We start from the raw sequence: 14,807 nt of genomic DNA on the forward strand, positions 1-14,807 counted from the left end.
ACATTCCTGGGTTCACACTAGTTACTTTCAGATATACAGAACAATGTCATGTGAGCTGAAAAGTAAATGCTTTCTGTATGGGTACCCAGTTCATAACTGGTATTGACTTTTTTGGAGGTATATGTTGTTCAGGATTAAGTCAGTTGTTCTGAATACTTTCTCCATTCCCATATTTCAATAGGGGCCTGCTTGCTTTGTGAGTAATTACTACATACCAAGATATCCTGATTATGTCTTCCACCACTTGCCATTTCTTTTAAATTTATTTCATTCCATTCCCTTCCATGTAATTCTGTTTCTATATTCTACTGCAGTTCTTTGTAACCTAATACTATTCTTTCTATCTTGCCACACTGCCTCAATTCTTACATCTACATAATTTTAGTTTATCTACATTCATAATGGCATATTATGAATATCATAGGCTTTATAGTGTAATGCCTTCTTTTTGCATTGGCCATATGGCCCTGAATGTCATGCTGAGTAACAGTCAAATTACTCCTACGACATTTTAAAAGTTGCTGATCATTTAGGTGTTTTCCATAGAAATGCATGGTAATTTCCTGCTTGTTTTTGTCTTCATACCACAATTAAATAACCAGAAAACAGATTTTTAAGAGAAAGAATTTCATAGATATAGTGGGCCACACAGTCATAAAACAATGACCAATGTACCATTGCAGAAACTGCTGCCATTCTGACACCATAGTACCCTCTCCTGATTGAAAATTATCCTAGTGGGAATCAGACAATGCAAAGAAGTTCAAAATATTTAAAAAGTTCTCAACTAAGTTCTGGCTGAAACAAAAGAAAAATCCCAACATTGTAAATACTGCCTTCCTTTTTTGTAAATACCACATTTATTCATCATATGTACTACAGGTTGTAAGTATAGCTGTGATACATTGTAGGCTCTGTCATCAGAATACAAAACTGCGCATCCTGAAAGTCCTACATGTGCAAGAGATAACAATTTATTCACTCTAAAAAAACTGGAAACTAGAAAATCTGAAAAGGGAAATGCAAATGCTCAATCTAGATATAGTAGGGGTCAGTGAAGTGGAAAGAAGACAAGGATTTCTGGTCAGATGAGCATAGGGTAATATCAACAGCAGCAGAAAATGGTGTAACAGTAGTAGGTTTCATAATGAATAAGAAGGTAGGACAGAGAGTGTGTTTCTGTGAACAGTTCAGTGACAGGGTCATTCTGATCAGAATCAACAGCAAAACCAACAATGACAACGATAGTTCAGGTAGGCATGCCGATGTTACAAGCCGAAGATGAAGACATAGAGAGAAGAAATAGAGAAAGTGTATGAGGATAATACAGTATGTAAAGGGGGTGAAAGCTAATAGTCATGGGGGACTGGAATGCAGTTGTAGGGGAAGGAGTAGAAGAAAAGGATACTGGAGAATGTGGGCTCAGGACAGGGAATAAAAGAGGAGAAAGACTAATTGAGTTCCGTAACATGTTTCAGCTAGTAATAGCAATCACAAGAGGAGGAGGTATACTTGGAAAAGGCCAGGTGATACAGGAAGATTTCAGTTAGATTACATCATGGTCAGACAGAGATTCCGAAATCAGATATTGGATTGTAAGACACCCAGGAGCAGATATAGACTCAGAACACAATATAGTAGTGATGAAGAGTAGGCTGAAGTTCAAGACATTAGTCAGAAAGAATCAATACACAAAGAAATGGGACATGGAAGTACTAAGGAATGATGAGATATGGTTGAAGTTCTCTAAGGTTATAGATACAGGAATAAGGAATAGCTCAGTAGGCAGGACAGTTGGAGAAAAATGGACATCTCCAAAAAGGGTCATCACAGAAGTTGGGAAGGAAAGAATAGGTAAAAAGAAGGTAACTGCCAAGAAACCATGGGAACAGAAGAAATACTTCAGTTGCTTGAGGAAAGGAGGAAGTACAAAAATGTTCCAGAAAACTCAGGAATATAGAAATACAAGCTGCTGAGGAATGAAATAAATAGGAAAGCTAAGATGAAATGGCTCCAGGAAAAATGTGAAGACATCAAAAAAGAAATGATTGTCCAAAGGACAGACTCAGCCTATAGAAAATTCAAAACAATCTTCAATGACATTAAAAGCAAGGATGGCAACATTAAGAGTGCAACGGGAATTCCACTCTTAAATGCAGAGGAGAAAGTGGATAAGTGGAAAGAATACATTGAAAGTCTCTATGAGGGGGAAGATCTGTCTGATATGGTAGAAGAAAAAACAGGAGTTGATTTAGAAGGGATAGGGCATCCAGTATTAGAATAAGAATTTAAAAGAGCTTTGGAGGACTTAATGTCAAATAAGGCAGAAGGGATCATTGGAGGCAGCAGCAACAAAATGACTATTCACATTGGTGTGTAGAATGTATGAGTCTGGCAACATACTATCTGACTCTCGGGAAAGCATCATCCACACAATTCCAAAGACAGCAAGAGCTGACAAGTACAAGAATTATCACACAATCAGCTTAACAGCTCATGCATCCAAGTTGCTTACAAGAATAATATACAGAAGAATGGAAAAGAAAATTGAGGATGTGCTAGATGATGATCAGTTTGGCTTTAGGAAAAGTAAAGGCACAAGAGAGGCAATGCTGATGTTGCTGTTAATAATGGAAGCAAGACTAAAGAAAAATCAGACACGTCCACAGGATTTGTTGACCTGGAACAAACGTTCAACAATGTAAAATGGTGCAGGATGTTCGAAATTCTGAAAAAAGCATATGTAAACTGTAGGGAGAGATGAGTCATATACAATATGTACAGGAGCAAAGAGGGAATAATAAGAGTGGATGACCAAGAACAAAGTGCTCGTATTAAAAAGGGTGTAAGACAAGGATGTAGCAGTTCGTCCCTACTGTTCAATCTGAACATAGAGGAAGCAATGATGGAAATAAAAGAAAGGTTCAGAAGTGGGATTAAAATTCAAGGTAAAAGGGTATCAATGATACAATTTGCAGATGTTGTTGCTATCCTGAGTGAAAGTGAAGAAGAATTACATGATCTGCTGAACAGAATGAACAGTATAATGAGTATACAGTATGGACTGAAAGTAAATTGAAGAAAGACGAAGGTAATGAGAAGTATTAGAAATGAGAACAGCAAGAAACTTAACATCAGGATGGATGATCACGAAGTAGATGAAGTTAAGGAATTCTGCTACCTAGGCAGTAAAATAACCAATGATAGATGGAGCAAGGGGGATATCAAAAGCAGACTAGCTATGGGGGAAAAGGCAAATTTCTGAGAATGTACGTCTGGAGTACAGCATTCTATGATAGTAAAACATGGACTGTGGGAAAACTTGAACAGAAGAGAGTTGGAGCATTTGAGATGTGGTGCTACAGACGAAGTTTAAAAATTAGGTGGACTGGTAAAGTTGACAATGTTGTCACGAAAACAATCTTTGGAAAATCTATAATTGTCAAGTGGACAGATAAGGTAAGGAATGAGGAGGTTTTGCACAGAACCAGAGAGGAAAAGAATAGGTGGAAAACACTGATAAGGAGAAGCGACTGGATGATAGGACATCTGTTAAGACATGAGGGAATGACTTCTGTGGTACTAGAGGGAGCTGTAGAGGTCAAAAACTGTAGAGGAAGACAGAGGTTGTAATTGAGGACATAGGTTGCAAGTGCTACTCTGAGATGAAGAGGTTAGCACAGGAGAGGAATCCGTGGCGGGCCACATCAAACCAGTCAGAAGACTGATTAAAAATAAAGTTAAAATCTTCTGGGTTCTTAGACCGCAACATATTTCCTTCTAAAATAATCGACGTTTCGAATTCTTTGTTAAGACCTTCTTCATGATGCATCGGTGTCTACTACTGATAGTGTCGACGATTCGAGTTCTAGCAATAGTAGACACCGAAACATCCTGAAGAAGATACCAGCAGAGGGGTCGAAACGCCAGAGGAAATAAGACGTGGCCTAACAACCCAGAAGATTTTAACTTTAGTAACAACGGCCACGAAAGCCTGCAGACTTACAGTGAAATATGTACGTTACACAACACATTTTGCGTCAATACAAAATGTATTGTATTCTGTAATATAACTTACAGTTCCCCAAAAGAGCGCTCCTAATAATTTTAGTAAATAATAAACCCTGTTTTTCTAACTACCACCGTGTGCTAAACATAGCAGCTCAATTTACATAACAGAACTTCATGACACAGGAAACCTAAAATGAGTCCCGTACGACTAGTGTTCGGCTGGAACTGTTCGATTTGGTTGTGGTGACAGACAGACGTATAGTATTGTACGTTTCTAGGTTAAGTTGAGAGGTGATAATTTGGCTGTGAGTTGGCAAAACCAATGAATGTGGATGTCTAGGTTGACCAGTATCGTAGCTATTGTTTACTTTCACGCCGTATGTAATCGGACGATTTCAGCCAAACGCCTGTTCTACCGTAATCCTTTTAGTTTCCCCGTGTGCGTTGTTGCTCGAGGTGATCATTCAATTGCAGTTGACATTGGGACCCATGTTGCCAATGCTATATCACACAAAGGGGGGGGGGGGGGGCGTTGTGGCCGAGCGGTTCTAGGCGCTTCAGTCCGGAACTATGCTGCTGCTATGGTCGCAGGTTCAAACCCTGCCTCGGGCATGGATGTATGTGATGTCCTTAGGTTAGTTAGGTTTAAGTAGTTCTAAGTCTAGGGGACTTAGTGCTTACAGCCATTTGATTTCTCTGGGGCTGTTTAAAGGTATATACTTGACGCTTTTAGCCAATGTGGGGGCCAGTGCAACTAAGTAGACGACTGTTTTCTGAATTGAAAACTTACTTCAAAAAAATAAACGCAGGCTTTATACTACAGTGCGCTGAAGGTATACTGCACCTGTACAAGTTATTATTCTGGAGAAACACCAATGATGGTAACCAAACTGTAGCAGTTAACTCATATGTTGTTGTCTTCAGTCCTGAGACTGGTTTGATGCAGCTCTCCATGCTACTCTATCCTGTGCAAGCTGCTTCATCTCGCAGTACCTACTGCAACCTACATCCTTCTGAATCTGCTTAGTGTACTCATCTCTCGGTCTCCCTCTACGATTTTTACCCTCCACGCTGCCCTCCAATGCTAAATTTGTGATCCCTTGATGCCTCAAAACATGTCCTACCAACCGATCCCTTCTTCTAGTCAAGTTGTGCCACAAACTTCTCTTCTCCCCAATCCTATTCAATACCTCCTCATTAGTTACGTGATATACCCATCTAATCTTCAGCATTCTTCTGTAGCACCACATTTCGAAAGCTTCTATTCTCTTCTTGTCCAAACTTGTTATCGTCCATGTTTCACTTCCATACATGGCTACACTCCAAACAAATACTTTCAGAAATGACTTCCTGATACATAAATCTATAATCGATGTTAACAAATTTCTCTTCTTCAGAAACGCTTTCCTTCCCATTGCCAGTCTACATTTTATATCCTCTCTACTTCGACCATCATCAGTTATTTTACTTCCTAAATAGCAAAACTCCTTTACTACTTTAAGTGTATCATTTCCTAATCTAATTCCCTCAGCATCACCCGATTTAATTTGACTACATTCTATTATCCTCGTTTTGCTTTTGTTGATGTTCATCTTATATCCTCCTTTCAAGACACTGTCCATTCCGTTCAACTGCTCTTCCAAGTCCTTTGCCGTCTCTGACAGAATTACAATGTCATCGGCGAACCTCAAAGTTTTTACTTCGTCTCCATGAATTTTAATACCTACTCCAAATTTTTCTTTTGTTTCCTTTACTGCTTGCTCAATATACAGATTGAATAACATCGGGGAGAGGCTACAACCCTGTCTCACTCCTTTCCCAACCACTGCTTCCCTTTCATGCCCCTCGACTCGTATGACTGCCATCTGGTTTCTGTACAAATTGTAAATAGCCTTTCGCTCCCTGTATTTTATCCCTGCCACCTTTAGAATTTGAAAAAGAGTATTCCAGTCAACATTGTCAAAAGCTTTCTCTAAGTCTACAAATGCTAGAAACGTAGGTTTGCCTTTTCTTAATCTTTCTTCTAAGATAAGTCGTAAGGTCAGTATTGCCTGACGTGTTCCAACATTTCGACGGAATCCAAACTGATCCTCCCCGAGGTCCGCATCTACCAGTTTTTCCATTCGTCTGTAAAGAATTCGCGTTAGTATTTTGCAGCTGTGACTTATTAAACTGATAGTTTGGTAATTTTCACATCTGTCAGCACCTGCCTTCTTTGGGATTGGAATTATTATATTCTTCTTGAAGTCTGAGGGTATTTCGCCTGTCTCATACATCTTGCTCACCAGCTGGTAGAGTTTTGTCATGACTGGCTCTCCCAAGGCCGTCAGTAGTTCTAATGGAATGTTGTCTACTCCGGGGGCCTTGTTTCGACTCAGGTCTTTCAGTGCTCTGTCAAACTCTTCACGCAGTATCGTATCTCCCATTTCGTCTTCATCTACATCCTCTTCCATTTCCATAATATTGTCCTCAAGTACATCACCCTTGTATAAACCTCCTATATACTCCTTCCACCTTTCTGCCTTCCCTTCTTTGCTTAGAACTGGGTTGCCATCTGAGCTCTTGATATTCATACACGTGGTTCTCTTCTCTCCAAAGGTCTCTTTAATTTTCCTGTAGGCAGTATCTATCTTACCCCTAGTGAGATAAGCTTCTACATCCTTACATTTGTCCTCTAGCCATCCCTGTTTAGCCATTTTATACTTCCTGTCGATCTCATTTTTGAGACGTTTGTATTCCTTTTTGCCTGCTTCATTTACTGCATTTTTATATTTTCTCCTTTCATCAATTAAATTCAATATTTCTTCTGTTACCCAAGGATTTCTAGCAGCCCTCATCTTTTTACCTACTTTATCCTCTGCTGCCTTCACTACTTCATCCCTCAGAGCTACCCATTCTTCTTCTACTGTATTTCTTTCCCCTATTCCTGTCAATTGTTCCCTTATGCTCTCCCTGAAACTCTGTACAACCTCTGGTTCTTTCAGTTTATCCAGGTCCCATCTCCTTAATTTCCCACATTTTTGCAGTTTCTTCAGTTTTAATCTACAGGTCATAGCCAATAGATTGTGGTCCGAGTCCACATCTGCCCCTGGAAATGTCTTACAACTTAAAACCTGGTTCCTAAATCTCTGTCTTACCATTATATAATCTATTTGATACCTTTTAGTATCTCCAGGGTTCTTCCACGTATACATCCTTCTTTCATGATTCTTAAACCAAGTGTTAGCTATGATTAAGTTGTGCTCTGTGCAAAATTCTGCTAGGCGGCTTCCTCTTTCATTTCTTAGCCCCAATCCATATTCACCTACTATGTTTCCTTCTCTCCCCTTTCCTACACTCGAATTCCAGTCACCCATTACTATTAAATTATCGTCTCCCTTCACTATCTGAATAATTTCTTTTATTTCATCGTACATTTCTTCAATTTCTTCATCATCTGCAGAGCTAGTTGGCATATAAACTTGTACTACTGTAGTAGGTGTGGGCTTCGTATCTATCTTGGCCACAATAATGCGTTCACTATGCTGTTTGTAGTAGCTTACTCGCATTCCTATTTTCCTATTCATTATTAAACCTACTCCTGCATTACCCCTATTTGATTTTGTGTTTATAATCCTGTAGTCACCTGACCAGAAGTCTTGTTCCTCCTGCCACCGAAATTCACTAATTCCCACTATATCTAACTTTAACCTATCCATTTCCCTTTTTAAATTTTCTAACCTACCTGCCCGATTAAGGGATCTGACATTCCACGCTCCGATCCGTAGAACGCCAGTTTTCTTCCTCCTGATAACGACATCCTCCTGAGTAGTCCCCGCCCGGAGATCCGAATGGGGGACTATTTTACCTCCGGAATATTTTACCCAAGAGGATGCCATCATCATTTAATCATACAGTAAAGCTGCATGTCCTCGGGAAAAATTACGGCTGTAGTTTCCCCTTGCTTTCAGCCGTTCGCAGTACCAGCACAGCAAGGCCGTTTTGGTTAATGTTGCAAGGCCAGATCAGTCAATCATCCAGACTGTTGCCCCTGCAACTACTGAAAAGGCTGCTGCCCCTCTTCAGGAACCACACGTTTGTCTGGCCTCTCAACAGATACCCCTCCGTTGTGGTTGCACCTACGGTACGGCCATCTGTATCGCTGAGGCACGCAAGCCTCCCCACCAACGACAAGGTCCATGGTTCATGTGGGGGGGCTAACTCATAAAGAGGTATTAATTAGTTATCAATTACCTGGACGAAATAAAAGAGGCACCAAGCGATGATAGTGTTGTAGTAGAGTGCAACATTGAAGGAAACTACCGCACTGCTGATACCAATGCCTCCCAGGTATGGAGACACTTGGTTCCAGACGCCAATGGCTCCTTTCCTCAGTCTCTGTCCAATGGCTAGCTCCAGGTAAAAAATGGGGATGCCCTCTATTGCCAGCATTACGAAGTATGGTATCAGAAATGCACCTGTAACAGATTGAAAAAGTTGCACAGTTACTTCAAAAGTGCACTAAGTTATCTGATGTAGAAACTTGATTAATGAACTGTAACAGAAAACAGAGAGAAATACAAAAGGTATCACGAAAATTCGTTTAGCCTGCAGTGTTCCTTGATTCATGCATACACTTTATAATGTGACTAAAATGTCGCAGGTTGAAGTCGTTGTGAAGACACTGACAGGTAAGAAAGTACGAATATGTCTTGTGTGGTGTTTTAGAGACGTTGCTGAAATTGCTGTCCGTGCACTGGCAGGGATAATTCAACCATACAGCACATGTTGCACAATATGATGTCAGGGACCCCACAACAGCGGTGTAAAGTTTTTGGGGGTTAAATGAGTCAATAGCAGTTTCGAACTGGAGTAAAAAAGCTTTCACAGCGTCAATCATCTTTGTCAAATCGTCGTCGTTTGAGGTCTTTTTTTAGGTTTGGGAAAAGAAAAACGTCCGATGGAGCTAAATCTGGAGAATATGGCAGATAACGTAAAAATTCGAACTCGCTGTCACGCAGTTTTTCCAGTGTTGCGAGAGCACTCTGCACGCCAATTTTCCGCGCCTTCTGTTCTTTCTATCTTCTCTCAACGGGTGCAGGAGGGTGCAGTAGTATGATGCATTAATACTTATGCCCTTTTACAAATAATTCACCGTAATTATCCCTTCTGCCTTCCAAAAGACCGATGCCATCACCGTTCCAGCTGATTTTTGCACCCAGAATTTTTTTGGGGTATGGGATGAAAGATGTTACCATTGTTGTGACTGTTGTTTTGTCTCGGGATTAAAGTGGTCAACTCACGTTTCGTCTATTATCACATACCTTGCAAGAAAGCCGTCTTCGTCCGCTATACTACTAACTCTATTTGCAACACATTTTATTCACAGTGTCCGCATATACTGTGAATGTACCTGCAAAATTATATCTTTGTATGTATATAATTTCGTCCGCAGCTCGTGGTATTGCCGTAGCGTTCTCACTTCCAGCGCACGGGGTCAGGGATTTTCCCTGCCTCGAGATGACTGGGTGTTGTTGTGTCGTCTTTGTTATTACCATTAATCCCCATTACGGTCAGCCGACCGGAGTGGCCGTGCGGTTATAGGCGCTTCAGTCCGGAACTGCGCGACTGCTACGGTCGCAAGTTCGAATCCTGCCTCGGGCATGGATGTGTGTGATGTCCTTAGGTTAGTTAGGTTTAATTAGTTATAAGTTCTAGGCGACTGATGACCTCAGAAGTTAAGTCGCATAGTGCTCAGAGCCATTTGAACCATTTTTCATTACGGTCGGAGGAAGGCAATGGCAAACCACCTCCGCTAGGACCTTGCCTAGTCGGCCGTGCGGATCTCTCGCATCGTCCCCTACGCTCCTCGGAGTATGGGACCTCATCATCATCATGTATATAATTTCATGTTTTATGCATGAGAGTTCGATTGCTTAAAGAATCGAAGGTGGGGGTTTATTGATATATCATAAACAGTTCCAGATATCTAAACGAGTATTTGGCAAACGATAGCACGCAGACAGGAGATATTTTGAGATTTGGTTAATATGTGGAACTTTTGTACACATAGATAACTACTGCTTTTTTGATGGGATAACTTTATCTTTTAATTATCATTTATAGCTAAGTTATAGCTAATGAAAGGAGAATACGTGTGGAGTTACGAGAACATAAATGAAGAATTTATTTATTTTCGCCTTTTTAATACTGACAACGTGTGTGTGTGTGTGTGTGTGTGTGTGTGTGTGTGTGTGTGTGTGTGTGTGTGTGTGTGTGTGAGTGTGTGTGCGTCCTTGAAATGAATAGTTGCTAACATATAACTAAATTATGAGCAGCATGTTTTCATAATCTCGTATTCCTTCGGATTTTTTTAACACAGAACTGTGCTGCATTTTGGTTCCAGAATAGCAATTCTCATTGAGAGAATATAAAATTTTCAAATATTTAAAGCTGTGAACCTCTAGTTGACTATCTGTACAGAAGAAATAAATTATCTTTGACGAACTAAAAGATAGCCGGCCGGTGTGGCCCAGTGGTTCTAGGTGCCTCAGCCTGCAGCCGCGCGACCGCTACGGTCGCAGGTTCGAATCCTGCCTCGAGCATGGATGTGTGTAATGTCCTTAGGTTAGTTAGGTTTAAGTAGTTCTAAGTTCTAGGGGACTGATGACCTCAGCTGTTAAGTCCCATAGTGCTCAGAGCCATTTGAATTTGAACTATAACATATTTGAAGGAAAAACGTTGATATCTTCACTCTGGCGTGACTTTTTCTCATGTTTCACAGATCGTTGAAATGCAAAAAGAAAATCCTTTGATAAGTTTCAGATTTAGCTACCCATTAGTAAAAATACACTGGGTCACAGGATTCCCACAACATCGTAACAAAAGTGGTAACTTATTTTCGGCTGACTTGTTACACTTTTTTTCCTTCAGAGGGATGTCGAGTTCTAAGAAACACAATTATCTTGTTACCATGATAATTCTTTCTGATTTTACCAAACATAGCAGAGTTTGCACAACTACTTCACTAACATGGTACTGCATTTGCACTTACGAAGCCGGCCGCGGTGGCCGTGCGGTTCTAGGCGCTGCAGTCCGGAACCGCGGGACTGCTACGGTCGGAGGTTCGAATCCTGCCTCGGGCATGGATGTGTGTGATGTCCTTAGGTTAGTTAGGTTTAAGTAGTTCTAAGTTCTAGAGGACTGATGACCACAAATGTTAAGTCCCATAGTGCTCAGAGCCATTTGAACCATTTTTTTTTGCATTTACAATGGAATCCTATGTCATAGTCTATTATTAAAGAAATTTTAACCTATCTCAGTAAATATTTATGTCACCTATTATTCCGTACGTTACAAAAGGATACACTGTCTGAAACACCCTGCACGCGCTACCAGGCCTAGTAGCAATGCTATACACGAAAAAAAAGAAAAAAATGTTCAAACGTCTGTGAAATCTTATGAGACTTAACTGTTAAGGCCATCAGTCCCTAAGCTTACACACTACTTAACCTAAATTAAGCTAAGGGCAAACACACACAGCCATGCCCGAGGGAGGACTCGAACCTCCGCCGGGACCAGCCGCACAGTCCATGACTGCAGCGCCTGAGGCCGCTCGGCTAATCCCTCGTGGCTGCTATACACGAACAACACTAATGCACTCTGGTGAGCTTCCTACCTGTCACAAAGAACTGCCACTCTAATCATTCATATTGCCACCGAAGTTGTGTATTGTATGAAATTACCCTGACATCCCAGCATGTTTCCCGGGCGCTTCACTTCTTTTTGTCAGACAGTGTATATTGCAGGCAAAGTGTCATTGTATACGGCCTTAATAATTAGATTAAAAATTTCTTTCCACATTGGAAAAAAATGATACTGAATATCTTGTGTCTCTGTGTGTCCAGTGTTCCACAACTACGTGTCGTGTCCTTGTTCGTTGTAAGAGAGGGCGTGAAGATTGGTCAAGACCAGCTCGAATAAATAAAATAAATAAATAAGCAACCACTGCTACGCCACAAGAGCCAGTGCGTCTGGGATGTGGGCTCACCGCCGCCGTTCTTCTGTGCGAGGTAGGGGAACCTCCAGACGTTGCCGAGCCCGACGGCGTAGCCGACGGTGGCCAGCAGGAAGGTCAGCTTGCTGTCCCACGACTCGCGCTCGTCCTCGCCCGCCTCGGGCCGAAACACCTGCTTCCCTTCGCCCGAGCCCATCTTCAGGCCGTCCCGGCTAACCTGCAAAAACAAGTCACACAGTATGATGCACTAATGGCCATTAAAATTGCCACACCAAGAAGAAATGCAGATGATAAACGGGTATTCATTGGACAAATATATTTTACTAGATTTGATATGTGATTACATTTTCACGCAATTTGGGTTCAGAGATCCTGAGAAATCAGTACCCAGAACAACCACTTCTGGCCGTAATAACGGCCTTGATACGACTAAGCATTGAGTCAAACTGAGCTTGGATGGCGTGTACAGGTACAGTTGCCCATGCAGCTTCAACACGATACCACAGTTCATGAAGAGTAGTGACTGGCGTATTGTGACGAGCCAGTTGCTCGGCCACCATTGACCAGACGTTTTCAATTGGTGAGAGATCTGGAGAATGTGCTCGCCAGGTCAGCAGTCGAACATTTTCTGTATCCAGAAAGGCCCGCACTGGACCTGCAACATGCGGTCGTGCATTATCCTGCTGAAATGTAGGGTTTCGCAGGGATCGAATGAAGGGTAGAGCCACGGGTCGTAATACATCTGAAATGTAAAGTCCACTGTGAAAAGTGCCGTCAATGTGAACAAGAAGCGAACGAGGCGTGTAACCGATGGCACCACATACCATCACGCCAGGTGATACGCCAGTATGGCGATGACGAATGCACGCTTCCAATGTTGCGTTCACCGCGATGTCGCCAAACACGGATGCGACCATCATGATGCTGTAAACAGAACCTGGGTTCATCCGAAAAAATGACGTTTTGCCATTCGTGCACTCAGGTTTGTCGTTGAGTACACCATCGCAGGCGCTCCTGTCTGTGATGCAGTGTCAATGGTAACTGCAGCCATGGTCTCCGAGCTGATAGTCCATGCTGTTGTAAACGTCGTCGAACTGTTCGTCCAGATGGTTGTTGTCTTGCAAACGTCCCCATCTGTTGACACAGGGATCGAGACGTGGTGTAAGTAGGCTGTTTAGGTTTTTTTATTAGTAACGCCGCCGCCACGTAGCGCTCTGTATGAAAATCACTGGCTGTGCCGTGTGCAGTCTGTGGCTGGTTTGCATTGTTGTCTGCCATTGTAGTGTTGGGCAGCGGCAGCTGGATGCTAACAGCGCGTAGCGTTGCGCAGTTGGAGGTGAGCCGCCAGCAGTGGTGGACGTGGGGAGAGAGATGGCGGAGTTTTGAAATTTGTAAGACTGGATGACATGAACTGATATATATATTATGACTATTAAGGTAAATACATTGTTGTTCTCTATTAAAATCTTTCATTTGCTAACTGTGCCTATCAGTAGTTAGTGACTTCCGTAGTTTGAATCTTTTACTTAGTAGTGGCGCTCGCTGTATTGCAGTAGTTCGACTAACGAAGATTTTTGGTGAGGTAAGTGATTTGTGAAAGGTATAGGTTAATGTTAGTCAGATCCATTCTTTTGTAGTGATTATTGAAAGTCAGATTGCGTTGCGCTATAAATTATTGTGTGTCAGTTTAAGCACAGTCGTGTATAATTTTTCTAAGGGGATGTTTCAGTGGCTGCACGATCCGTTACAGCCATGCGGATAAGATGCCTCTCATCTCGACTGCTAGCGATACGAGGCCACTGGGATCCAGAACGGCGTTCCGTATTACCCTCCTGAACCCACCGATTCTATATTCTGGTAACAGTCTTTGGATCTCGACCAACGCGAGCAGCAATGTCTCTATATGATAAACCGCAAACGCGATAGGCTACAATCCGACCTTTATCAAAGTCGGAAATATGATGGTACTCATTTCTCCTCCTTACACGAGGCATCACAACAACGTTTCACCAGGCAATGCCGATCAATTGCTGTTTGTGTATGAGAAATCGGTTGGAAACTTTCCTCGTGTCAGCACGTTGTAGGTGTCACCACCGGCGCCAACCTTGTGTGAATGCTCTGAAAAGCTAATCATTTGCATATCACAGCATCTTCTTCCTGTCGGTTAAATTTCGCGTCTGTAGCACGTCATCTTCGTGGTGTAGCAATTTTAATGACCAGTGGCGTAAATAACTATCTTTGTCGAAAAATGTGTACCATACATTTTCATGCTCAAGATGAAGAAGTTTTGCTTTTACGGCAAACACAAAGCTATATTTGATCGCATTACACTGCTAACCATTACAACACCATGAAGGATGTCAAATAAAATTTTACGTATGTTTCTATTCTGTTGAGCTAAAACATTATCATCAGTTGCTTAAGAGGGGATGTTGAGGAAATTGACCAAAAATGTCAATTTTCGATTTATTTTTTATTTGTTAGTACAACTCATGGATAATAATTTCCCAAAGTTTCAATGTTGAAATTGCACCTGAAGTGCCTGAAAATTAACTAAAAGTGTAACGCGGCTTCCCTGTCACTCCAAGCTTAGAGGCATAACAACCCCTACATTCACAAGGAGAGGCTTCCAGATTGTATCCAGGATCTTGTCAAGCTGACTTACAGGTTTCTGGCCGATACAGTACTTTTCCAAAAAGTGTGTTCATGGCAAAACCCAAAATCCAAATAAGTCTCTAAATTCACTCATATGGAAACGATGCCCTAAAAACACATTTGCATCTGCTACAGCGGTCAGGAT

The 14,807-nt window shown here is 41.7% G+C and overlaps 1 protein-coding gene across 1 annotated transcript in view; it reads right to left on the reverse strand.

The window, feature by feature from the left end:
• The window catches only part of LOC126354816 (sodium-dependent neutral amino acid transporter B(0)AT3), a 517,077-nt gene that overhangs the window by 126,342 nt on the left and 375,928 nt on the right, over positions 1-14,807 (reverse strand). Inside the window, exons 3-4 of the mRNA XM_050004755.1 lie at positions 12,041-12,224; positions 8,245-8,468 (exon numbers count right to left, since the gene is read on the reverse strand). Of these exons, the coding sequence (XP_049860712.1) occupies positions 8,245-8,468; positions 12,041-12,224 (408 nt within the window). The remainder of the gene's footprint in view (positions 1-8,244; positions 8,469-12,040; positions 12,225-14,807) is intronic.

This window comes from Schistocerca gregaria, chromosome 3 (assembly GCF_023897955.1).
Source record: "Schistocerca gregaria isolate iqSchGreg1 chromosome 3, iqSchGreg1.2, whole genome shotgun sequence".
NCBI classification, from domain to species: Eukaryota; Metazoa; Arthropoda; class Insecta; order Orthoptera; family Acrididae; genus Schistocerca; species Schistocerca gregaria.